The 24,167-nt window shown below is 46.3% G+C and overlaps 2 protein-coding genes across 2 annotated transcripts in view; one reads left to right on the forward strand and one right to left on the reverse strand.

Moving 5' to 3' along the window:
• The window catches only part of AFG3L2 (AFG3 like matrix AAA peptidase subunit 2), a 48,566-nt gene extending 30,722 nt beyond the window's left edge, over positions 1-17,844 (reverse strand). Inside the window, exons 1-7 of the mRNA XM_007974712.3 lie at positions 17,506-17,844; positions 12,132-12,231; positions 11,387-11,464; positions 7,819-7,934; positions 7,510-7,662; positions 4,313-4,387; positions 501-625 (exon numbers count right to left, since the gene is read on the reverse strand). Of these exons, the coding sequence (XP_007972903.1) occupies positions 501-625; positions 4,313-4,387; positions 7,510-7,662; positions 7,819-7,934; positions 11,387-11,464; positions 12,132-12,231; positions 17,506-17,619 (761 nt within the window). The 5' untranslated portion in view covers positions 17,620-17,844. The remainder of the gene's footprint in view (positions 1-500; positions 626-4,312; positions 4,388-7,509; positions 7,663-7,818; positions 7,935-11,386; positions 11,465-12,131; positions 12,232-17,505) is intronic.
• Positions 17,845-18,169: 325 nt separating this feature from the next.
• Positions 18,170-24,167, forward strand: part of PRELID3A (PRELI domain containing 3A) — a 41,142-nt gene continuing 35,144 nt past the window's right edge. Inside the window, exon 1 of the mRNA XM_037982987.2 lies at positions 18,170-18,619. The gene's annotated coding sequence lies outside the window, so the exon portion shown is untranslated. The remainder of the gene's footprint in view (positions 18,620-24,167) is intronic.

Here is a 24,167-nt window from a genome sequence, read left to right on the forward strand (position 1 = left end):
AAAAAAATAATAATAAAATAAAAATAAAAAGCCAGGTGTGGTGGCTCACGCCTGTAATCTCAGCACTTTGGGAGGCTGAGGCGGGTGGATCACCTGAAGTCAGGAGTTAGAGACCAGCCTGGCCAACATGGTGAATCCCTGTCTCTACTAGAAATACAAAAATTAGCTGGGCGTGGTGGCAAGGGCCTATAAACCCAGCTACTCGGGAGCCTGAGGCAGGAGAACTGCTTGAACCGGGGTGGGGGCAAAGGTTGCAGTGAGTCAAGATCACACCATATACTCCAGCCTGGGCGACAGAGCGAAACTCCATCTCAAAAAAAAAAAGAAAATGAATGAGTCATATGCAAAAACTAGTGAGTTACTAATAGCTTTTTTAAAATCTGGCCAAACTGAGAAAGGCCTGTTTGAGAATATAATGTGTAGCCCCGCACCCAGGGACAGAACACAGTGAACCATACCAGCACAGTAAACAGTCTCCAAAATATTATCTTTGAGATTACCCATCACTTTCAGCAATGTAGACAACAGGCACTCGATTTTCTCCTTCTATGCCCAGTTCCTGCTGTAAAGTTTCCAGATTCCGTTCAAAGGTGTCCACACTGCCAATATTAAACCAAACGTATTGCTATAAAAACAAAAAAACAAATACCCTAAGAATGAAGTGAAACTAAAAGGTTCAATTCACCGAAGGGTTCAACTTTTTAAGAATTTTTCAGAAACACTGAAAATGTATAAACAAAAAACAGTAATAAAAAATTGGCTTTAATAATGTGGTGATTAAACGTCACTCACTGAGAACACTTGGCAATTCTTGGCAAATAAGCATTTCCTTAGCAGCAGTATCCCAGTGGCTCTAAAATTATAAACTCAAAAAACAGAATGAAAAACCTATTTGAAAACATAATCCTTTTAAAAATAAACACGCATTATTTTCCTCTTCCTCCATTCCCTAGGTATTTTATTTTAGCTCCCTATTCCCAAATTTAAAACTACTGTGAAAGTGATAAGAACTAAAGTTTACTGGGTGTTTACTAAGTGCCAGGCATTGTTCTGGGCTCTTTAGATGCATTAGTTCATTTAATCCTGAAGACCATCCAAAGAAGCAGGTGCCATCACTGAGGATGATGTTCAAAATCCGAACACCGCACCTCCACTGTGCAACTGGAACAGATGAGCCTTGCTGTGCCAGGCACTCCCTCTTTATTCCCTGGAGCTGCAGAGACCCAGAGGGCCCAGCACAGGGATGCCTGAGGGGCCAGGTCAAGGCTATTCTACCAACCAGCATGTAACTATTTCCTATTGTACTGAGTGAATGTGAGCCCTGACTCCTGCTCCCATTCTACAGATGAGAAAACTTGCTCATGGTCACACACAAAATAAGCGGCTGGGATCTGAACCAACCCAGACAGTCTGGCTCCTGAACTAGTGTCCTAACCACAACGTCACATTGCCTCTGCACAATCATGAGGACACTGATGTTAACAGCTCACATTTACAGAGTTTACCAGCTAGAAGACCCCATTTCAAGCATTGCGCATGTATTAGCTCCATTTTATAGTACAAAAAACTGTTTCTCCTTTAACCTGCAATCATCTTTTTTAAAAAAAGTATTTTTAAAATCAAAACAGTAAGTCTATGATATAAAACTCATTAGAGAGGCTGGGCACAGTGGCCAGTAATCCCAGCACTTTGGGAGGCCCAGGCGGCAGATCACCCGAGGTGAGGCGTTCGAGACCAGCCTGGCCACCATGGTCTCGGGCTGTCTCTACTAAAAATACAAAAATTAGCTAGGCATGATGGCATCCGCCTATAGGCCCAGCTACTTGGGAGGCTTGAACCCAGGAGGCACAGGTTGCAGTGAGCCAAGACTGTGCCACTACATTCCAGCTTGGGCGACAGAGTGAGACTCCATTTCAAAACAAAAAACAAGGCTAGGCGTGGTGACTCATGCCTGTAATCCCAACACTTTGGGAGACCAAGGCGGGTGGATCACGATGTCAGGAGTTCAAGCCCAGCCTGGCCAAGATGGTGAAACCCTGTCTCTACTAAAAATACAAAAAATTAGCCAGGCATGGTGGCAGGCACCTGTAATTCCAGCTACTCGGGAGGCTGAGGCAGAGACCTGCTTGAACCTGGGAGGCCGAGATTGCAGTGAGCCAAGATCGCGCCACTGCACTCTAGCCTGGGCGACAAAGTGAGACTCCATCTCAAAAAACAAACAAAAAAGCAAAATCCTCCTAAGAGAGCAACATGTCATCACATAACCTTCCCACCAGTGTTACTGAGTGAGGAACACTACTGTGGTATTTCTCTCCAAGAATCTAAAAATAAAAGATGAAGAGTAAGTTTTATATTATGTAACAACATAACATTATTTGGTAAATTATTCACTGACAAAGATACAAAATTCACATGGTTACAAAGCCCCAAAACCTGCTCAGAATAGATTAACCACAAAGGATGGAACACTCCCTAACTCAGCCCCTGCTATCAACTGGGAAACAGGCCAAACGCCTGGCTCCCATCACAGAAGTAGTGTGAACCCAGGACCGGCAGCAGGGTACCACCTAGGAGCATGTTAGAAATGCAAATTCTCAGAACACAATCCAGATAAGAACCTCTGCGGGGGTGGGGTCCCAGGACTCAAGTTTTAATAGCTTTCCAGGTAATTCTTATGCACACTAAAATCTGAAAACCACCACTGACTGACCCTATCTTATTTAAGCATTAAGCCCTCTACTGTCATACAGAAGGTAAGCCATCTACCAGTCAAGAGTAGAACTGATGTGAGGCTAAAGCCTGTGTGTGTGCAGCACTGCTGCTCCATTCACAGCAGGACACTGAAAATCTGTTTCTGAAAGCTCAAAACAAGAAGTCTTTAGTAAGCAGGTAATATACATTCTCTGTAAAAACTCGGGATATGCACGTAAAGAAAGCAAAGACATCCATAACCCCAACATTCAGACACAAACAGCATCAGCATTTCAGGCCTGTCCCTCAAGACTGGTGGTAACCTTTACAATCTTGAAATACAATTTTGAAAAGAAATCAACATAAACCTTAACTGTAATATAAAAGAGAAATACAAAGAAAGCACTTTATATACAACGGTATGAATTTCAACACAAAAATGCTCATGCCAACGCTGGAAAACAAGTTCCCGCCAATGTCAAAACTGCCCCCAGGGACAGCCCTGCCCCCAAAGACAACTGCTCACATGGAAACAGACACGGAACAAGGATTCCCTGTTAACCCGGTGCCTGGCATGGGCCTCTGGGTTAGTTCTCATTTTTTGCTACGTATATACAATGTGTGAGGGGACGTCCTTGCAGAGACATCTCACACACATCCCTACATTCTCCCTAGGCTCCCTTCCTAGAAGCAGACGGATGGGTGTGTCCGTGCTTCCCACAGTGCTAGAACACACGTTGCCCACTGGCCTCATAACAAAGTTCCAACTTAAATCCCAGCACTGAAGTCTGAAGATAAAGCATGGTTATTAATAGGTGTTGCATAAGTAGGTAGAGAGAACGGGGGAAATCAAGACAGTTAAAATGCCTTTCCTCAACACAGGGCACCACCAGAGCCCTATGACCTTACAGATACCCTGCTATTTGCTGACACGCTATTAAACAGAGATATGGTCACCATCACTTCTAGTTGTCCTTAAACGTTGCCCTGTCCAGGTGGGATGGCTAGAAAATGGTTAAACGCAATTATCCTAAGAGAGCTTGGCAAGTCCTGGGAGCCTCAGCTTCACCTCTCTCCCCTCTCTTCAGAATTCCCTCAATGCATTCAGTTTGCTCTGGGGTCTCTGGAAGTATACTCCAGACTGGTTGGTGAGGAAATACAAATTATTTTTAAAATAGGAAATCAAATGGAAATTAAAATAATATCACAAAATGGTTAGGAGATGGTGGGGATGCTTTTAAACTAATTTGATAAAAGCTGTCTCAAAACACAGGCAATTGAGATTTTAAATTTTTTTCCTAATCAAATAACTACTTCTCAGTCTTGAAAAGTTATAGACTATTCTGGAATACTGAAAACCAGGATTTCATTCACTGTCTCCTAAATGTAGTCAAAATGATTATCAGAAACAAAACAAAACACTGACCCAATCCCTGTATCACTAATCCATACACAACATTTCCATTTCCACTGATGTTAGTGAGATTACCCCTGCCACACTGCCCAGTTCTGATAGATCTGGTGCGTATAACTCCTACGGTGTGAGGCAGGTTTTCCTTTCAGCTTTAAATCTGGAAAGTTAATTTACAACTAATTCACATCAATTAATAAAATGATTTACCCCATCAACAGGAGTTTTTCCTGGTGTAAAGGTCACTCGAACAAAACGCTTGTTGACGACTTCCAGTCTGTCTACCTAGAATTTTAAAAATAAGTTCACACATAAATTCACAGAAAATACTTGAGATACTCTTAAGCTCATTTAAAACGCATATGATGTTTCAGCCATACAAGGAAAGAATAAAGAATCAGATAAGTATGCCCCCACATTCCCACCTCTAATTCTGCGGAAGCTCCAGGCACGGCCCCTTCCAAAGGGGACTATGCTCTCACTTAGAGGCTGCACTGCCCAAACCACATCCTTACACTTGCACTACACACGAAGGTAACCCTACACGACACGCACATTCCCTTCTGCCTGTTTTTAAACTTTAAAAATGGTCTTGTTTTATATATACGTATCCTTCTACAACTTTCTTTTTCCCTTCAACATTGCATTTGTGAGGTTTACGCAAGCTGACACTTCCGTGCTGTGGGGTATGCCATGCTATGACCACACCCAAGTTACTGATCCATCCTCCTGTTAATAGACAGCTAGGCTGTTACACATTTCTCACAAGCAATGCTGTCATGAACATTCCCATATCTACCTTTGTGGGCACATCTTAAAAAATTTCTCCAGGAAACATACCTGTAGATAGACACACTAACGCTGGGTTGCAGGGTATACGTACCTTCAACTTTACCAGATATTGCCAAATTGTTCTCCAAAATGGCTCCTGAATTCACACTGCCATGAGCAAAATATTACTATTGCTCTATAGGACACAGACTATTGCTCTATAGGACATAGACTATTGCTCTATAGGACACAGACTATTGCTCTACAGGACATAGACTATTGCTCTACAGGACATAGACTACTGCTCTATAGGACACACCAACATTTGGTAGTATAAGACTTTTTAATTTTTGTCACTCTATAAATATAAAATAGTTTAAGTTTTTTTTTAATTGAATCACCTAATGATATAGGATCCTTTTTAAATTTTTTTTAGACAGGATCTCACTCAGGCTGGAGTGCAGTGGTGCAATCATAGCTCACTGCAGCCTCAACCTCTCTGGGAACAAGAGATCTTCCCACCTCAGCTTCCTGAGTAGCTGGGACCAAGAGTGCAAGCCACCACCAGTGGCCAATTTTTTTATATTTCTTTGTAGAGATGGGGTCTCCCTACATTCCCCAGGCTGGTCTCAAACTCCTAGATTCAAGTGATCCTCCCACCTCAGCCTCCCAAAGTGCAGGGATTACAGGTAGGAGCCACCACGGCCAGCCTACATAGGATTCTTAATAACACTGTTAAACACCACACCCCAAGGACTGTAACTGATTCAGGAGCATGCACACTCTGGGATGTGCTTATTTCCCACTACTTGCTTTGTCAACAAGTCTGGAAGGCAAGAATGACAAAAAGCAAGGAAGCCCCAGAGCAATCCCAGAGGGGCTGGAATCGGGGAGTAACTATTCTTAAAGGCAGTCCCTGTCAGAGAGGAATGACTGGCACTGCTCCATCCCACAGACACCTGATGGGAAGACAGCAGACTAATGCCAAAGAGCCAGAGGGTCAGGAGGAGCTGGAACTATGTAAAAGCCGCCTCAAGGACCTGCCATCCCAATCCGAAGGACGGCTGCAGCCCAGTCCACATGCGATGACCACTGCTGCTGAGCAGCTTCTGAGTGACAGTCCCCACTACATCTGAGAATTACACATAAAAGATTCTCACTTTCACGAGATAAACACGTTTCAAAAATCCGACTAGATAAGAGGATTCTGGGAAGATGGTGGCATAGGAAGCACCAGGAACCCATCTCCCTACACACAGAACAACAGTACGGGCAGCATCTGTCCAATGTAAGCATTTTGGAACTCTGGAGTCCATTGAAGGTTTGCAACTTCCAGGTGAAACATAAACTGAAGTTAATCTCAGTCAACTTCAGCTCTGAGCACAGTGGCAGCTGCCCATCTGAGTAGATCACCATTTCTTACATTTCTACCTTCCTGTACAACCTTTAGAACGCATTTAAATTCTTTACACTACCTCAGTAAGTATTAATGTCGTCTTACTTTATCCATTTCATGGACGAAAACCCAAGTATTAAGAGGTTAAGGGGTTTCCCCAAGGCTACACAGCAGGCCTAATCCTGGTGTCTATCACTATACTGAATCAATTCTAAGACACACATTTTTCATATTTTAACATCAGAAATGCAGATCCATTTTATAACTGATGGCATGTCATAATTTCTTTTTTTTTTTTTTTTTGAGTCGGAGTCTGGCTCTGTCACCCAGGCTGGGGTGCAGTGGCCAGATCTCAGCTCACTGCAAGCTCCGCCTCCTGGGTTTACGCCATTCTCCTGCCTCAGCCTCCCGAGTAGCTGGGACTACAGGCACCCGCCACCTCGCCCGGCTAGTTTTTTGTATTTTTTAGTAGAGACGGGGTTTCACCGTGTCAGCCAGGATGGTCTCGATCTCCTGACCTCGTGATCCGCCCATCTCGGCCTCCCAAAGTGCTGGGATTACAGGCTTGAGCCACCGCGCCCGGCCCGGCATGTCATAATTTCATCAGCATCTTATTAGATTTGTCTTAGCAACTTATAAAATATCATGTGTCTTACAATCAATAGCATCTTAAATATGCTGAAATATGGTCTTACTTATTTCCCATTGGTTGTGGTGAATATAGTCACACGTGGGCAAGCCCAGCAAGCAGTAACAAAGGCTGCTCCGCAGACAGAGAAATGGCAGGGGCCACACGCCCACCTGGCCCTCCCTTAGAGCCCCATCTGCTCTGACTTGACACACACTGATTAGCCACCAAGCCTGCAGGTGACTAAACGTAGTAAAGACCCACAAAGAGCCCAAAGAGGCTGGCACACGACAGCACAGGGCAGAGGCAGCTGAGGGCACGAGAGAAAAGCACGCAAGCAGAGGACTGCCAAGACCGTGGTCAGAAGCAGTGGTGCCAAAACCCAGTTCTGGGAGATAGTGAAATAAAAGAATTTGGGTGTAACTGTGAGGACACCAGGTCAAAACACGGGTTCTCTGATTGCAGTACTTCTCAGCATTAGAAAAATCTGAGTGAAAATAACAACTTTACAATGGACGAGCCAGGTTAACCTGCTGACTGTCACTTCTTTCATCTAATCTGATTAATTTCACCTTTGAACCACAACAGCCACCAATCCCATAAAATACTTACTACTCCTTTTGAAAGATAGTTATTGACAAAGTCCTTCCAAGTGATTTCTCTCCCGGATCTCTTGAGCAGGAAGTAAAACATGACTCCACCCCAGAACAGAGAAGTCCAGAGGAAGAACATCCTGAAATCCTTGTCATCCCATGGAAAGTCACCCTGGGCAGAGAAGGAGACAGCTTCTGTGAAAAACTAAATTCCACAATACGATCTATGCTCTGTGAGACACAAATCCCTCCAACACTACTAATGCCTCTCAACCTTCTCTGGGCCACTATCGTAACCTCAAAATTCACACAATGTATAGCATCAAACCTTCTGGAACCTGGACCACCAGTGAGAATCATCTTTCTTGCCACCTCGTTTTCCACCACCACCACCTCCTCCTCCTCCAGAAGAGCGTGTGGTAGCAGCTGGCTTTGACTCTGTTCCTAAACAAAGAGCACACATAGAAGCACGGCAAGGTTTTAGCTCTCTCAGCAATGTCTTCATGTATACTGTTTAATAAAAGACTTATTGCAGAATACACTGTGGCAACTGATCAGTTACTAAGCGAAGCACTATGAGAAGGAATACAAATACAAAGCTTACCAATCAGGGAGGCTCCCAAGGGCTATACTTGCATCATCTCATGAAACATGCACAATAACCCAATAACCCAAGAAATTATAGGACTGTTATACCGTTCACAGACGGAGAAAGAATAGCTTAACTAACTTGTTGGATAATGGGTGGCAGTGTTACGGGACAGTGAGTAAGTCACAGAGTTGGGATGCCAATTCCTCAGTCCTCACTCAAAGTTTAAAAGTGTGTTCTGGCCAGGCATTGTGGCTGACGCCTGTAATACCAGAATTTTGGGGGGCCAAAGCAGGAGAATCCCTTGAGCCCAGGATTTCAAGACCAGACTGGGCAACAAAGCAAGACTCTGCCTCTGGCCAGATGTGGTGGCTCATGCCTGTAATCCCAGCAATTTGGGAGGCCGAAGCGGGTGGATCACCTGAGGTCGGGAGTCTGAGACCAGCCTGATCAACATGGAGAAACCCTGTCTCTACTAAAAATACAAAATTAGCTGGGCGTGGTGGCACATGCCTGTAACCCCAGCTACTAAGGAGGTTGAGGCAGGAGAATCACTTGAATCTGGGAGGTGGAGGTTGCAGTGAGCCAAGATCATGCCATTGTACTTCAGCCAGGGCAACAAGAGTAAAACTTCATCTCAAAAACAAAAAAACAACAAAAAAAAAACCCACAAAACCCTGCCTCTACAAAAAACAAAAAAATTTTAAATTATCCAGGCATGGCCAGGCGCGGGGACTCACACCTGTAATTCCAGCACTTTGGGTGGCTGAGGCAGGTGGATCACCTGAGGTCATGAGTTCAAGACCAGCCTGGCCAACATGCTAAAACCCCATCTCAACCAAAAATACAAAAAAATTAGCTAGGCGTGGTGGTGGGCACCTGTAATCCCAGCTACTTCAGGAGGCTAAGGCATGAGAATCACTTGAACCTAGGAGGCAGAGGTTGCAGTGAGCTGAGATGGTGCCATGGCACTCCAGCTTGGGTGACAAGAGTGAAACTCTGTCTAAAAAAAAAAAAAATTAGCCAGGCATCGTAGTGTGCACCTGTGGTCCCAGCTACACAGGAGGCTGAGGCAGGAGGATCGCTTGAGTCCTACAGTTTGAGCCTGTAGTGAGCTGTGATTGTACCACTGCACTCCAGCCTGGGCAACAGGAAGACCGTATCTCAAAAGCAACAGCAACAACAAAACACAACAAAAGTAAGTACTCCCCTTCCCACTCCCACAAAGTATATTGTTAACACTTTCTTCTGCAGGAAAGCCCATGGTTTTGACAAATGGCTAAAAAAAACACATCCACAGTTGGTATTCAACTGGCATCTTTGCTTTTTAGGGAAATGTATGTAAGGAAAACTGTAATTCAGTCCCTGTTGTTGTTGCCGTTGTTGTTTTAGATGGAGTCTCACTCTGTCTCCCAGGCTGAAGTACAATGGTGTGATCTCAGCTCACGGCAACCTCTGCCTCCCATGTTCAAGTGATTCTCATGCCTCAGCCTCCTGAGTAGCTGGGATTACAGGCGCACACCATGCCTGGATGATTTTTGTATTTTTAGTAGAGATGGGGTTTCACCATGTTGGCCAGGCTGGTCTTCAACTCCTTACCTCAGGTGATCCACCCGCTTCGGCCTCCCAAACTACTGGGATTACAGGTGTTGAGCCACCACACCCGGCCCGAATACACTTCTGATGTCTTCAGTGACCATGAAGCAGCCCCTCTAGTGTAGCAGGATGGGAGGCTACAGGCACCCGGTCATCCTCAGTGGCTATGTTAACATGTGGCTCATGACACATTCACCCCAATGTGCTGCATACAAGGGGCTTCTGCACCTCTGTCTCACGTGGAGTCTGAGACAGGTATGATGTACACAAGCCTCAGCCCCCTCAATGAGGCCCAGGACTGGGAAACACGCAGTAAGCACACCACTAAAGCTGTGCAACACTCCAAACCACTCAGGGAGAAAGGAATGTCCACACAAAAGCCACCCGAACGGTTGTATAGGTTATCATTAACGGTTGTATAGGTTATCATTACTCGGCCCCCACACCAAGACTCAAAGACTACCCAGCATGCACTGGGAGAACTCTAGGTGCTGCTCCAATGTAGAGCCCCGGGGCTGTCACCAGCCCACACCAGCACTTCTCCCTCCCCATGTCCCGTGGCTCTTACTCCTTTGCATTCTTTGGGCGTGTATTTGTCTCTCTAACTAGATGACAAGCAAATTTAAAAACACGGACTAAGGCTAGGTGCAGTGGTCATGCCTATAATCCTAGCACTTTGGGAGGCTGAGATGGGTGGATCACCTGAGGTCAGGAGTACGAGACCAGCCTGGCCAACATGGCGAAACCCTCTCTCTTAAAGATTAGCTAGGCATGGTGGTGCACGGATGTAATCCCAGCTACTGTGGAGGCTGAGGCAGGAGAATCACTTGAACCCAAGAGGCACTTGAGATCACGCCAATGCATTCCAGCCTGGGTGACAGAGTGAGACTCCTTCTAAAAAAAAAAAAAAAGAACTGAATTACAGTGTTCTTTACATTTCCCTAAAAAGCAAGGATGTCAATCGAAATGGGTACAGGAGGCCCACTCAGTCCCCCAGCCACCGAGCTCTAATGAAGTTTCTCCGAATCCCTAAGGTGAGGTAATGCTCTGAGGAGCAATTTTGAAAACACTGTCCTACAACAGGACATGTATCAAATTAGTTGCATGTATTAGATTTCTAAGATTTTTCTCAATGTTTTAAATTATGTCCCAGGTATCTACCGAATATGCTTAGTTTGACAAGCCAAAACCTCTAAGGTGGCCTTAAATTACTTCAATTTGCAAAATGACAGGAAAATATCAACAGAAAATTAAGGTGAAATGAAACACAGGGTCTGTAGAATTTCATATGTACTTGCAACCTACAGCGTCACAACTGACTTACTATAACTTTCTTTCTGTTTTTTTTTTTTTTTTCTGGAGGGTCTCTCTGTTGCCCAGGCTGGAGTACAGTGGCACAATCACAGCTCACTGCTGGGCTCAGGTGATTCTCCCACCTCAGCCTCCTGAGTAGCTGGGACTACACGTGTGCACCACCATGTCTAACTAATTTTTTGTATTTTTAGTAAGGACGGAGTTTCACCACATTGTCCAGGCTGGTCTCAACCTCCTGGGCTCAAGTGATCCACCAGCCTAGGCCTCCCAAAGGGCTGGGATTATAGGCGTGAGACACTGCCCAGCCTGATAACTCTTTTCTTTGTTCAGTGGAAACCATCACCATAATACATGAGGGGAAAACGCAAAATTAAAATATAATCTTGTCAAAAGGTACCTTTTTTCTCTCCCATAACTTCTTTAGGTTCACTAGCTTCTTTTCCATTTTTTCCATTAGGAAAGTATTTTTCAAATCCTGTTAGAAAAGGAAAAAAATACATATTGTCAAACTAAAATTCATCAGATTTCGTGTCCATTTTGTTTTCAAAGCAGCTGATGTATCATTGAAAAGCACAAGCTGGCCAGGCGCGGTGGCTCAGGCCTGTAATCCCAGCACTTTGGGAGGCCGAGGTGGGCGGATCACCTGAGGTCAGGAGTTCAAGACCAGCCTGCCCAACATGGCGAAACCCCGACTCCACTAAAAATACAAAAAATTAGCCGGGTGTGGTGGTGGGCACCTGTAATCCCAGCTACTCGGGAGGCTGAGGGAGGAGAATCGCTTGAACCCGGAAGGCGGAGGTTGCAGTGAGCCAAGATCACTCCAGTGCACTCCAACCTGGGTGACAAGAGCGAATTCAGTCTCAAAAAAAGAAAAAAAAAAAAGCACAAGCTACAAGCATAACATTTCTTGTGTACAAGTACATCAAAGTCTAAATAATATAGTTCACAACCCAGAAGTGTTAAAGGAAAAGGCCTCCTTTTTACATATCAATTTCATTATCTACAAATGTGTTACATTTGAAGATGACATATCTTCATCGCTGTAATCAGACATAAGCTGGAGGCAGGGGAATGGATTACAGAAGGAGACAGAAGACCGAATCTAAGAACGCAGAACACTACAGCGACACCTAAGCATTTACCTTTTGGGGGTCGGGAACAGAATCTTTGATAAGCAGCAATTACATCTGTCAAAAGAGAATTTCTGCTGGCCCTTGTTTGAGTTGTAACAAATCGGTAAAGCTGCAACATGACATAAAAATAAAACCATGGTTATATCAAGATAAAAAATTTACAAGAGCTTCATTTCCTGGTCATAAAGTAGACTAAAGGTCTCTCTCTTCCACAGGTGGTTATGAAGTAACAGAGAATGACTCCCTTAGTGAGGACTAGCGTTACCTAGCACTAGGCCACTATTCCAGAAAAAGAACCAGGAGACACACATTATTATCCAGAAAACAAGAATATTTCAAAATCAGACATAATGTAGAATTGCAGTCCAATTATAATTATGTGACAACACATTCACTTTGATGATGTTTGTTTAATTTGTAACATTCAAAAGACAACCTGGCCAGGCGCAGTGGCTCACACCTGTAATCCCAGTACACTGGGAGGCCAAGGCGGGTGCATCACAAGCTGAGGAGTTCAAGACCAGCCTGGCCAAGATGGTGAAACTTCGTCTCTACTAAAAATACAAAAATTAGCCGGGCGCAGTGGCAGCTGCCTGTAATCCCAGCTTCTCGGGAGGCTGAGGCAGGAGCATTGCTTGAACCCAGGCAGCAGAGTTTGCAGTGAGCCGAGATCGCACCACTGCACTCTGGCCTGGGTGATGGAGTGAGATTCTATCTCAAAAAAATAAAAATAAAGTAATAGTTATAAAAATTACAAAACCAAATAAAACCACATCACACCCACTATAATCAAAAAGGCAGACAAGTGTGGGTGAGAATGTGGAGAAACTGGAGCCTTGTACACTGTGCTGGTGAGAACGTAAAATGGTGTAGCCACTTTGGAAAACAGTTTGACAGATCATCAAAATAGTAAACGTAAAGTCACCATATGACCCAGCAATGCCACCCCTACCCAAGAAAGGTGAAAACACACATCCACACAAAAATATGCACACGAATGTTCACAGATGCCTTATTCATAACAGTCAAAAAGTAGGAACAACCCAAACGTTCACCACCTGATGATGAACAGATAAATAAAACGTGGTATACCCATACAAGAGAATACTAGTCACTCAGACAGAAGAAAGAGGCACTGACACGGGGATGAACTCTGAAAACATTAAGTGAAAGAAGGTAGACACAAGAGGTCACACATTATGATTCCATTTATATGAAACGTCTAGAATAGGCAAATCCATAGAGAGATACATACCAGTAGTTGCCTAGAGCTGGGGGAATGGTTACAGAGAAATGCGAAGTGATTATTAATGGTCATAGGGCTTCTTTTTGGAGTGCTGAAAATTTCTGGAATTGGGGACAGTGATGATGGTTGCATAACTTTGTATGTTAAAAGCCAATGAACTGTACGTTTAAGATGAGGAATGGTTTGTAAATATAAATGCCAATAAGAAACAAAACAGAATGAGATGATTTAACTTCAAATAAATACACAACTCTACACAGCAAAACAGGACAGGAACACCAACAATGATTTTGTCTGAGTGCAATACTGGCCGGGGAGACTCTGGAGCTTATGTTGTGTTACACCCTGCCCAACCACCGGAACACTTGGCCTATGAAATAACCACTGATAACAGATAAGAATGCAACATAAGAGTTTTTTCCAATGTCAAATCCATTAAGGGTGTAGATTAAAATGAAATGTTATTCAAGCTAGACAAGTCAACAACTCCAGCCCAGGTGCTGTCAAGCAGTGGGGTGTCCAAAGGGGAATCAGAACCAGTTCCCACCCCTAAGAAGCACATAGGGAAGAAAGTCATGGGGACAAATCAGTTACACTATGGCATAACAATGTAACCAAACAAAAGGTCTGAGTACAGGGAACAGGGGTGGCGCAAAGGTAATATGAAGGGGTCTTTATATTGCCACATCTTAGTGTTAGTCCTTTCTGTTTCGCTGTAACACAGTGTCTGAAGCTGGGCAATTTACAAAGGAAGGTTTATTTAGCTCACAGTTCTGCAAGACGGGAAGCATGAGAAACAGGGTGCTGGGCTTATGGTGAGGGTCACATGCTAAGTCAAATTACAGCAGGAGAAGGTGCTCCATCAAAACATGGTGGGAGAAGGTCAATGGCAAAGCGGCCACATGCCATGAGGGAGGAACTTCCACTTTATAACAACCTAAGGTCTCTGAAACTAAGCCAGTCTCACCACAGCTCACAGAGCTCACTCACTACCTCCAGAATGGCACCAAGACACTCACGAGGGCTCCGCCCCCACGGCCCAAACACCTCCCACTGGGCCCCACCTCCCAATACCACCACCATGGGGAACACAACCTGAGTTTTGGTGAGGCCAAACTCAAACCAGAGTACCATATAAAGCAAGTCTTCATCACCACAAAGTTTAGTACAGAACTGGGCACTGTGCGCACTCCATAAATACTGACTGAGGAGCCCTTTTCAGGCTCTATTTTCAAATTGTGCTGACATGGAATATCCCTAGCAATAATCAGTGACTGAATTTAACACCGAGGTTGTATTCTATGAAGAAACCATCAATGAAACTTCTTCTCCTCTGCATATCTAATCCAAGCTCTGCGTGTCTATCATTCAAGGAATAATGTAAGAGATACTAATTCACAACACTTAAGTTGAGTACTCCGCATCTTGGAGAATTAGCCTTTATGTCTGACAACACGAGCACTTTTCAGTTGCTTTATCATCAGCCTTATTCCTCCGGGCATAATACCTGAGAACTCATCTCTCAACACATGAGAATCTCTTTCCCAGGAACCTCATCGTGAAAGCAGTACTTCTGTCTCTGATCTTTAACGGTAGCAGGAACAGAAAGGAACACCTGTCCTGTCAGACTCCCTCACAGCACAATAATGCCCAGGTGTCACCAGGCAAATCTTCAGAGTACCAAAGAGTATGTACCACCACTGCCCCCGCCTCCCCTCACAAATTAATCAGCTACAGCTGTCAGCACAGAGAACTTCCTCATATATCAGCATCTGAGTGACATTTACAGGGACGATAGTGTCACTCCAAAGGAAGGCCTCTGGGTAACACTTCTGACATAAAACTGCAAGCTCACAACGCAGATCCCTACCTAGAACTGTACGTCTGAGTCCAATATTCACAAGCAGCAAAAGAAAAGGGGTCAGGCTAGGCGGGGGTGGCTCTAGCACTTTGGGAGGCCAAGTGGATTGCTTGAGGCCAGGAGTTTGAGACCAGCTTGGCCAACATGGTGAAACACCATCTTTACTAAAAATACAAAATTTAGCCAGGCATAGTGGCGGGCACCTGTAATCCCAGCTACTCAGGAGGCTGAGGCAGGAGAATCACTTGAACCCTGGAGGCAGAGGTTGCAGTGACCTGAGATCACGCCACTGCACTCCAGTCTGGGCCACAGAGAGAGACCCTGTCTCAAAAAAAAAAAAAGAAAGAAAAGAAGAAAAGGGATCAGAGCTTGGCAAAACAGGGAAATGGATACAATGTAGGAAACTGAAAAAGGACCTACCGCAGGGCAGCGTGGCATGACCAGAGCGAAGAAATTGATCTAAGACTGGCAAGGGAGCCTCAAAGAGTAAAAGTCATGAATGCAGGCACTATTATTCCCCCCTTCCACGCCCTTTTTTTTTTTTTTTTTTAAAGACAGGGTCTGTCACCCACGCTGGAGTGCAGCGGTGCACTCACAGCTCACTGGAGCCTCAACCTCCTGCACCAAGCAACCCACCTTGGTCCCCCGAGTTGCTGGGACTACAGTCGTGAACCACTGAGCCCAGATAATTTAAGAAAACAAAAATTCGTAGAGACCAGGAGCTGTGGCTCAGGCCTGTAATGCCAACACTTTAAGGGGACGAGGTGGGAGGATCGCCTGGGTCCTGGAGTTCAAGACCAGCCTGGGCAAGACGATGAACCCCACCTCTCCAGAAAATTTTTTTTTTTTTTGAGATGGAGTCTCGCTCTGTTGCCCAGGCTGGAGTGCAGTGGCCACTCTCGAATCACTGCAAGCTCCGCCTCCGAGGTTCCCGCCATTCTCCTGCCGCAGCCTCTCGAGTAGCTTGGACTACAGGCGCTCGCCACCACGTCCGGCTAATTTTTTGTATTTTTAGTAGAGACGGGGTTTCACCGTGTTAGCCAGGATGATCTCCATCTCCTGACCTGGTGATCCGCCCAACTCAGCCTCCCAAAGTGCTCGGATTACAGGTGTGAGCCAACGCGCCCGGCCGCTCCAGAAATTTTAAAAAATCAACCATGGTGCTGTAGTCCCAGATACTTGGGAGGCTGAGGCGGGAGGATTGCTTCAGTCTGGGGCTGCAGTGAGCTGTGTTTGTACCACTGCACTCCGGCCTGGGCGACGACGCAAAAGCCCGTAGCTAAAAAAAAAAAAAAAAAAAAAATTAAAAAAAAATTGTAGATCGGAGGGTCTGCTACACTACCCAGGCTGGTTTCCACCTCCTGGACTCAAGCTTCTCCCGCCTCGGCCTCCCTAAGTGCTGGGATCGCAGGCGTGAGTCCCCGCACCGGCCTATCTCCCCTCACAGTGAAGACGCTGAGCTGACTACTTCAAGGGCGCTGGGATAGCAGGAGGCCAAGCCAGGTTCCCGTGGCCGACCCAGGGACCTCAACCACCACCCGTACACCACCGTGAGGCTGAGGAACAGAGTCACCTAAACAGTGAGAGCGATTATTGGACACGTGAACCTTTCCTTGAGACAGATCACGGCCATGGTTCTGTCCACACACTATCATTATGTCAGCAACATGTATCAGGTCCTGTGTGTGTATCTAGAGGGATGGCTACCAACAGAGGAAGAGCCTCCCGCTGACAGCAGGCTCTAATATGCAACGAACACAGAGTCCCTGCTCCGAAAATGTGACATTCTTAATAATAATAGCTAATTGTGCCAGTCCTGGAATGCCCGCAATGGCCCCATTCAGCAGACGGGAACACGGAGACTCGGAGAGCTTAGGCAGCCCGACTCCAAAACCCGTCCTTGCGACAACATCGTGCTCGTGCTGCTGACTCAAAACTACAGACGCTTTCGTTCCGTGCTCCCGGGACACGAACGCGGGGACAAGGACGGCCACCAAGCCAACATGACCTTCGAGGCTTCAGCCGCCCCGGTGAAGCGCCAAGACCCGGCTCTACTGGAGCTGCGCGTTTTCAAAACTCGAATCCCACCGGCAGGGCTGGGCGCAAACCGGCGCTCAGAGGTCGGCGAAGAGACAGCGCTAGGGGCCGGGGCCCTCGGCAGGGACGGCCCGCGTGCGGCGGCAGGGCGGGGGCCAGTGACCTTGACGCCCGCTCTTCCGAGCCGGAAGTGGGCCCGAGGCCGGGTGGAGGGCGCCGGGCGCCCAGGTAGGACTCACCGTCCGGAGGCAGGGCTGCTCGCCCGGGCCCACGCCGCCAGGCACGCGCAGCTGCTGTAGGCCGCGGGGCCAGCAGCCGCCCCAGCCCCACAGCCGCAAACAGCGGTGCGCCATGGCCGCCGCCGTGGCCCTCTCGGCCCGGGACGCTGCGCAGGCGCGGGCAGGCGACGACTGGTGGCCTCGGGAAGCAGGCTCCGGGGAGAGGCCGCCAGGCAGCGAAGCGCGCCCGCGGCTCACGGAGGAGCCCCAGCTCTCAACGCGGCGCCTCCAGCCGCCAGCCCCGCCCCGGCGCGCTGACGTCGGCGTCTTCTCTCCGAGGCCGGCCGCGACCTCAGCCAGTGCAGGAGACTGGACCAAATGGTAGGAGCGTGGGGGCGGGACCGGAGGCGGGAGCCGACGGAGCGGCGTTGGGGGCGCGGCTGGAGGCGAGGCCGAAGAAGGACCTTTGAGGGCTACGGGGAGCTGGAGGCGGAGCCGATGGCGAAGCCGGGACGGAGCCGAGGGCAGACAGGGGAGGGCGAGCGAGAGCTGGGGGCAGGGCCGATGGCGTGCGTGGGGGGCGTGGCTGGAGGCGGGGCCAAGGAAGAACCCGGAGGGCGAGCGGGAGCTACAGGCGAGGCCGACGGAGGAGTGGGGGGGCGTGGCTGGAGGCGGGGACTAAGGGGAGACGCGCGCCTGGGATCCTGGGCTCCCGAGCCTGGGCAGCTGGGTGGGCCAGCCAGTTAGGAGCGAGATGGAAGTAGCGAAGGCCCCAGCGGCGCCAGCTCAGTCATCGGGTGTTGCTACGCTCTGGAGACACCGAAGGACACATTCCTGACCCTGGGAAGTCAATGCGAAGATTCACAAGCAGCAGGGAGTGTTGGGTCCATGCAGCCTGCGCTCTAGGAGCCCTGTCGGGGAACTGGTTCTCGGAGAGCAAGTCGAGTCTTTCAGGCAGTGGAAACTACACATTGTTTCCTGTACCGTGACAGCGGAGGAAAAAAAGAGAGGTCTTTGAACCGAGGTGGGGGATTTGGGGGGTTTTCTGAGACGGGCTCTCGCTCTATCGCCCAGGTTTGCGACGCTGGACCTCAGGCAAAGGACAGTAATCCTTGAGAGACGGGAGACAAACCAGGTGAGTCCTGTGATTACCCCAATGGCAGTAAAACAATAAGAAAAAGATATACCAGAAACATCATCATACCATGCTCGCACAAAAGAAAACTGAGTAGACAGATTTTAGGGCAAGGAAATTCCAAACAAAATTAATTTCAGGGGAAAGAATATCACTAAGGATGAATAGGATTGGGTTTCTTTTCTTTTCCAGAGACAGGGTCTCACTCGGTCACTTAGGCTGGAATGCCGTGGTGCAATCGTAGCTCACTGCAGCCTCCAACTCCTGGGCTCAAGGGATCCTCCCGCCTCAGCCTCCCAAGTAGCTGGGACTACACACGCTCGCCACCACACTCGACTTTTTTTATTTTGCGTACAGATGCAGTCTCACTTTGTTGCTCACGCTAGTCTCAAACTCCTGACTTTAAGCAATCCTCCTGACTTAGCCTCCCAAAGTGCTGGGATTACAGATGTGAGCCACCCACACCTGGCCAAGAGGATTTTTATTATAATAAAGGGGTCAATTCATTAATAGGACATAACAACGTAAACATCTTTGTTCCCATTAACAGAAGCTTAAAATACAGGGAGCAAAGACTGACAGAACAACAACTTCCAATTATATTTGGAGATTTCAAATCCTTCTTTTGATAATTGATAGAACAATTAGACAGGAAAATAGTAAGTATATAAAAGACTTAGACACAATCAACCAAATAAATCGAATAGACATTTATAGAAAACTACTCATAACAACAGAATACACATTATTTTCAAGTTTTCACGGAACACTTATCAAAATAAACCATATTATAGGCCATAAAAATATTAAGAGGAATCAAGTCTTATAAAACTTATTTTCTAACCACAATGAAATTAAATTAGAAATCAGTATCAGAAATAGGCTGAGGTGAGAGGATCACTTGAGCCCAAGAGTTCCAGACAAGCCTGGGCAAAACAGAAAGACCTCATCTTCAAAAAGAAAAAAAGCCAGACTAAGAAAATGAAGTAAAACCAAAGAAGAGAAAGAAGATAAGCACAAAAATCAATAAAATTAAAAACTAAAAGAGAGAAATGAATGAAATCAAAGGATATTCTTTGAGAAGATCAATACTCAGACCAATCAGGAAAAAAGAAAATGACACAAATTGGCCTGGTGCAGTGGCTCACGCCTGTAATCCCAACACTGGGAGGCCAAGGCAGGCGGATCACCTAAGGTCAGGAGTTTGAGACCAGCCTGGCCAACATGGTGAAACCCCATCTCTACTAAAAATACAAAATTAGCTGGACATGGTGATGCACACCTGTAATCCCAGCTACTCGGGAAGCTGAGGCAGGAGATTCACTTGAACCCGGAAGGCAGAGGTTGCAGTGAGCCGAGATTGCACCATCGCACTCCAGCCTGGGCAAAAAGAGTGAAACTCCACTCAAAAAAAGAGAGAAAGAGAGGAAGGAAGGAAGGGAGGGAGGGAGGGAGGGAGAGAGGGAGGGAGGAGCTGGGCACGGTGGCTAACGCCTGTAATCCCAGCACTTTGGGAGACCGAGGTGGGTGGATCATGAGTTCAGGAGTTGGAGACCAGCCTGGCCAATATGGTGAAACTGCGTCTCTACTAAAAATACAAAAATTAGCCGGGCATGGTGGCACACACCTGTAGTCCCAGGTACTCAGGAGGCTGAGGCAGAAGCAGAAGAATCGCTTGAACCTGGGAGGTGGAGGTTGCAGTGAGCCAAGATTGTGCCACTGCACTCCAGCCTGGGTGACAGAGCGAGATTCCGTCTCAAAAAAAAAAAAAAAAAAAAAAAAGAAGAAGAAGAAAGAAAGAAACCCCATCTCTCAAAAAAAAAAAAAAAAAAAATTAGCCAGACATAGTGGCAAGCACCTGTAGTCCCAGCTATTCGGGAGGCTGAGACAGGAGAATAACTTGAACTCGGGAGTCAGAGATTGCAGTGAGCCGAGATCGCACCACTGCACTCCAGCCTGGAGTGCCAGACTCCATCTCAAAACAAACAAACAAACAAAAAAACAAATTACAAGCCGGGCGTGGTGGCTCACGCCTGTAATCCCAGCACTTTGGGAGGCAGAGGTGGACGGATCACGAAGTCAGGAGATCGAGACCACAGTGAAACCCCGTCTCTACTAAAAAAATAAAAAATTAGCCGGGCGTGGTGGCGAGCGCCTGTAGTCCCAGCTACTTGGGAGGCTGAGGCAGGAGAATGGTGTGAACCCAAGAGGCAGAGCTTGCAGTGAGCTGAGATCACACCACTGCACTCCAGCCTGGGCGACAGAGCAAGATGCTGTCTCAAAAAAAAAAAAAAGAAAACCACGAGATTCCACTTCACACTCTAGGAGGGCTGTAATAAAAAATACTAGATAGGAAAAAATAATATAGATATTAAGTATTGTCAAGAGTGTGGAGAAATTGGCACCCTCATGTTAGTAGGACTATAAAATGCTTTGGAAAACTGTCAATTTTCATAGGTTAAACGTAGTCATATGACTCAGCATGTCCACTCCTGGGCATCTTCCCAAGATAATTGAAAGGATATATCCACACAGAAACCTGTACATGTGTTCATAACATATGTACATATGCTGTGTTCATAGCAGCATTATTCATGATCGCCAAAAACGAGAAAGAGCCTAAACATGTTATCAACTGAATGGATGAATGAAATGTGGTGTATTATTACAATGGATTGTTATTAGCCATAAAATGAAGACCTGATACACGCTATAGCATAGATAAACCTTGGAAACAAAGAAATCAGAGATAAAAGACCACATATTATAAGATTGCATTTATACATATGAAATATCCAGAATAGGCAAATCCAGGGAGACAGAAGACGGTGATTAGGGATTGCCAGGGGCTGGGGGGGTGGTTGATAGAGTGTGCAAGACTAATGAAGGTGGCTGCCAGCAGCAGGCAGGATGGTGTGGACCATCTGAGTTTCTCGGTGTGTGCTTTTACACAGTGTTTACCTTTTTGAACCATGTGAAAATATTACCTATTCAAATAAAATATAACACAATCTAAGACTATTAAAGGATGCTATTTTTTTCAGTGCTGAGATTACAAGTACTTTGAAAAAATAATTTTATGACTATGTATATTTTCCAAATATCCTGTAATAAATATGTAATAGTTTTAAGAGCAAGAAAATGTAAAACGTTGAAATATAAAAGGTTCAGGATAAGGATGGGGCCAGGTGCAGTGGATTATAGAATCCCAGCACTTTAAGAAGCCAAGCAGGGAGGATGACCTGAGGCCAGGAATTTGAGATCAGCCTGGGCAACGCAGCAAGATCCCCATCTCTACAAAAAATTTAAAAATTAGGCCAAGTGCAGTGGCTCATGCCTGTAATCCCAGCACTTTGGGAAGCTGAGGTTGGCAGATCACTTGAGGTCAGGAGTTCGAGACCAGCCTGGCCAACATAACGAAACCCCATCCCTACTAAAAATACAAAAATTAGCCAGGCGTGATGGCATGCACCTGTAATCCCAGCTACTCCGGAGGCTGAGGCAGGAGAATTGCTTGAACCCGGGAGTGGGGGGTTGCAGTAAGCCGAGATCAAGCCACTGCACTCCAGCCTGGGAGACACAGTGAGACTCTGTCTAAAAAAAGAAAAAAAAAAAAGGCCAGGTGCAGTGGCTCATGCCTGTAATCCCAGCACTTTGGGAGGCCGAGGCGGGCGGATCACGAGTTAAGGAGATCAAGACCATCCTGGCTAACACGGTGAAACCCTGTCTCTACCAAAAATAAAAAAAATTAGCTGAGCATGGTGGCAGGTGCCTGTAGTTCCAGCTACTCGGGAGACTCCATTGTAATAATACACCACATTTCATTCATCCATTCGGTTGATAACATGTTTAGGCTCTTTCTCGTTTTTGGCGATCATGAATAATGCTGCTATGAACACAGCATATGTACATATGTTATGAACACATGTACAGGTTTCTGTGTGGATATATCCTTTCAATTATCTTGGGAAGATGCCCAGGAGTGGACATGCTGAGTCATATGACTATGTTTAACCTATGAAAATTGACAGTTTTCCAAAGCAGGAGAATGGCATGAACCCGGGAGGCAGAGCTTGCAGTGAGCCGAGATCGCGCCACTGCGCTCCAGCCTGGGCGACAGAGCGAGACTCTGTCTCAAAAAAAAAAAAGTAAAAGAAAATTAGCCGGGTGTGGTGATGAGCACCTGTAATCCCAGCTACTTGGGATGCTGAAGCAGAGAATTGCTTGAACCCAGGAGGCAGAGATTGCAGTGAGCTGAGATTGCGCCACTGCACTCCAGCCTAGGTGACAGAGCGAGACTCCATCTCAAAAAAAAAAAAAAAATTAAATTAAAAATTAGCTCAGTGTGCTGGTACATGCCTGTAGTTCAAGCTACTCAGGAGCCCAGAATTCAAGGCTGCAGTGAGCTGTGATTACACCATTGCACTCCAGCCTAGGTGACAGAACAAGACTCTGTCTTTCTAATTAAAAAAAAAGTTCAGTATATTTTTTTTCATCAGTGTGGATGGAAACAAAGTCACAAAATGAAAAGTAAAAGCCTCTTCATTTCTCATGTTCACATCTTAAAGGTAACTTTCTTCTTTTTTTTTTTTTTGAGATGGAGTCTCAGTCTGTCACTCAGGCTGGAGTGTAGTGGCCTGATCTTGGCTCACTACAAGCTCCGCCTTCTGGGTTCACACCATTCTCCTGCCTCAGCCTCCCAAGTAACTGGGACTACAGGCACCTGCCACCATGCCCAGCTAATTTTTTTGTATTTTTAGTAGAGACGGTGGGACTTCGCCAGGTTAGCCAGGATGGTCTCGATCTCCCGACCTTGTGATCCACCCACCTCGGCCTCCCAAATTGCTGGGATTACAAGTGTGAGCCATGGAGCCTAGTTTTGTTTTGTTTTTGTTTTGGAGACAGAGTCTCACTGTGTCACCCAAACTGGAGTGCAGTGACTGATCTTGGCTTACTGCAACTTTTGCCTCCCAGATTTCAAGCTATTCTCCTGCCTCGGCCTCCCAAGTAGCTGAGATTACAGGCACCTGCCACTGTGGTTGGCTAATTTTTGTATTTTTAGTGTTTCACTATGTTGGCCAGACTGGTCTCTAACTTCTGACCTCAAGTGATCCACCTGCTTTGGCCTCTCAAAGTGCTGGGATTATAGGCATGAGCCACCATGCCCAGCCTTTAAAGGTAACTTTCTAGGTAGTTTTTTTTTTGTGTGTGTGTCCATACATTTTATATGTATTTGCAAGCATATAAAACTAATTTTTAGGCCAGGTGTGGTAGCTGATGTCTGTAATCCCAGCACTTTGGGAAGCCAAGGCTGGTGAATTGCTTGAGGCCAGGAGTTTGAAACCAGCCTGGCCAACATGGTAAAAACCCAACCTCTACTAAAAATACAAAAAATTAGCTGGGCATGGTAGCATGTGCTTGTAGTCCCAGCTACAAGGGAGGCTGAGGCATGAGAATTGCTTGAACCAGGAGGCAGAGGTTGCAGTGAGCCAAGATGGTGCCCTGTACTCCAGCCAGGGTGACAGAGCGAGACTCTGTTGCAAAACAA

This window comes from Chlorocebus sabaeus, chromosome 18, assembly GCF_047675955.1.
Source record: "Chlorocebus sabaeus isolate Y175 chromosome 18, mChlSab1.0.hap1, whole genome shotgun sequence".
In the NCBI taxonomy this organism is placed as follows: domain Eukaryota; kingdom Metazoa; phylum Chordata; class Mammalia; order Primates; family Cercopithecidae; genus Chlorocebus; species Chlorocebus sabaeus.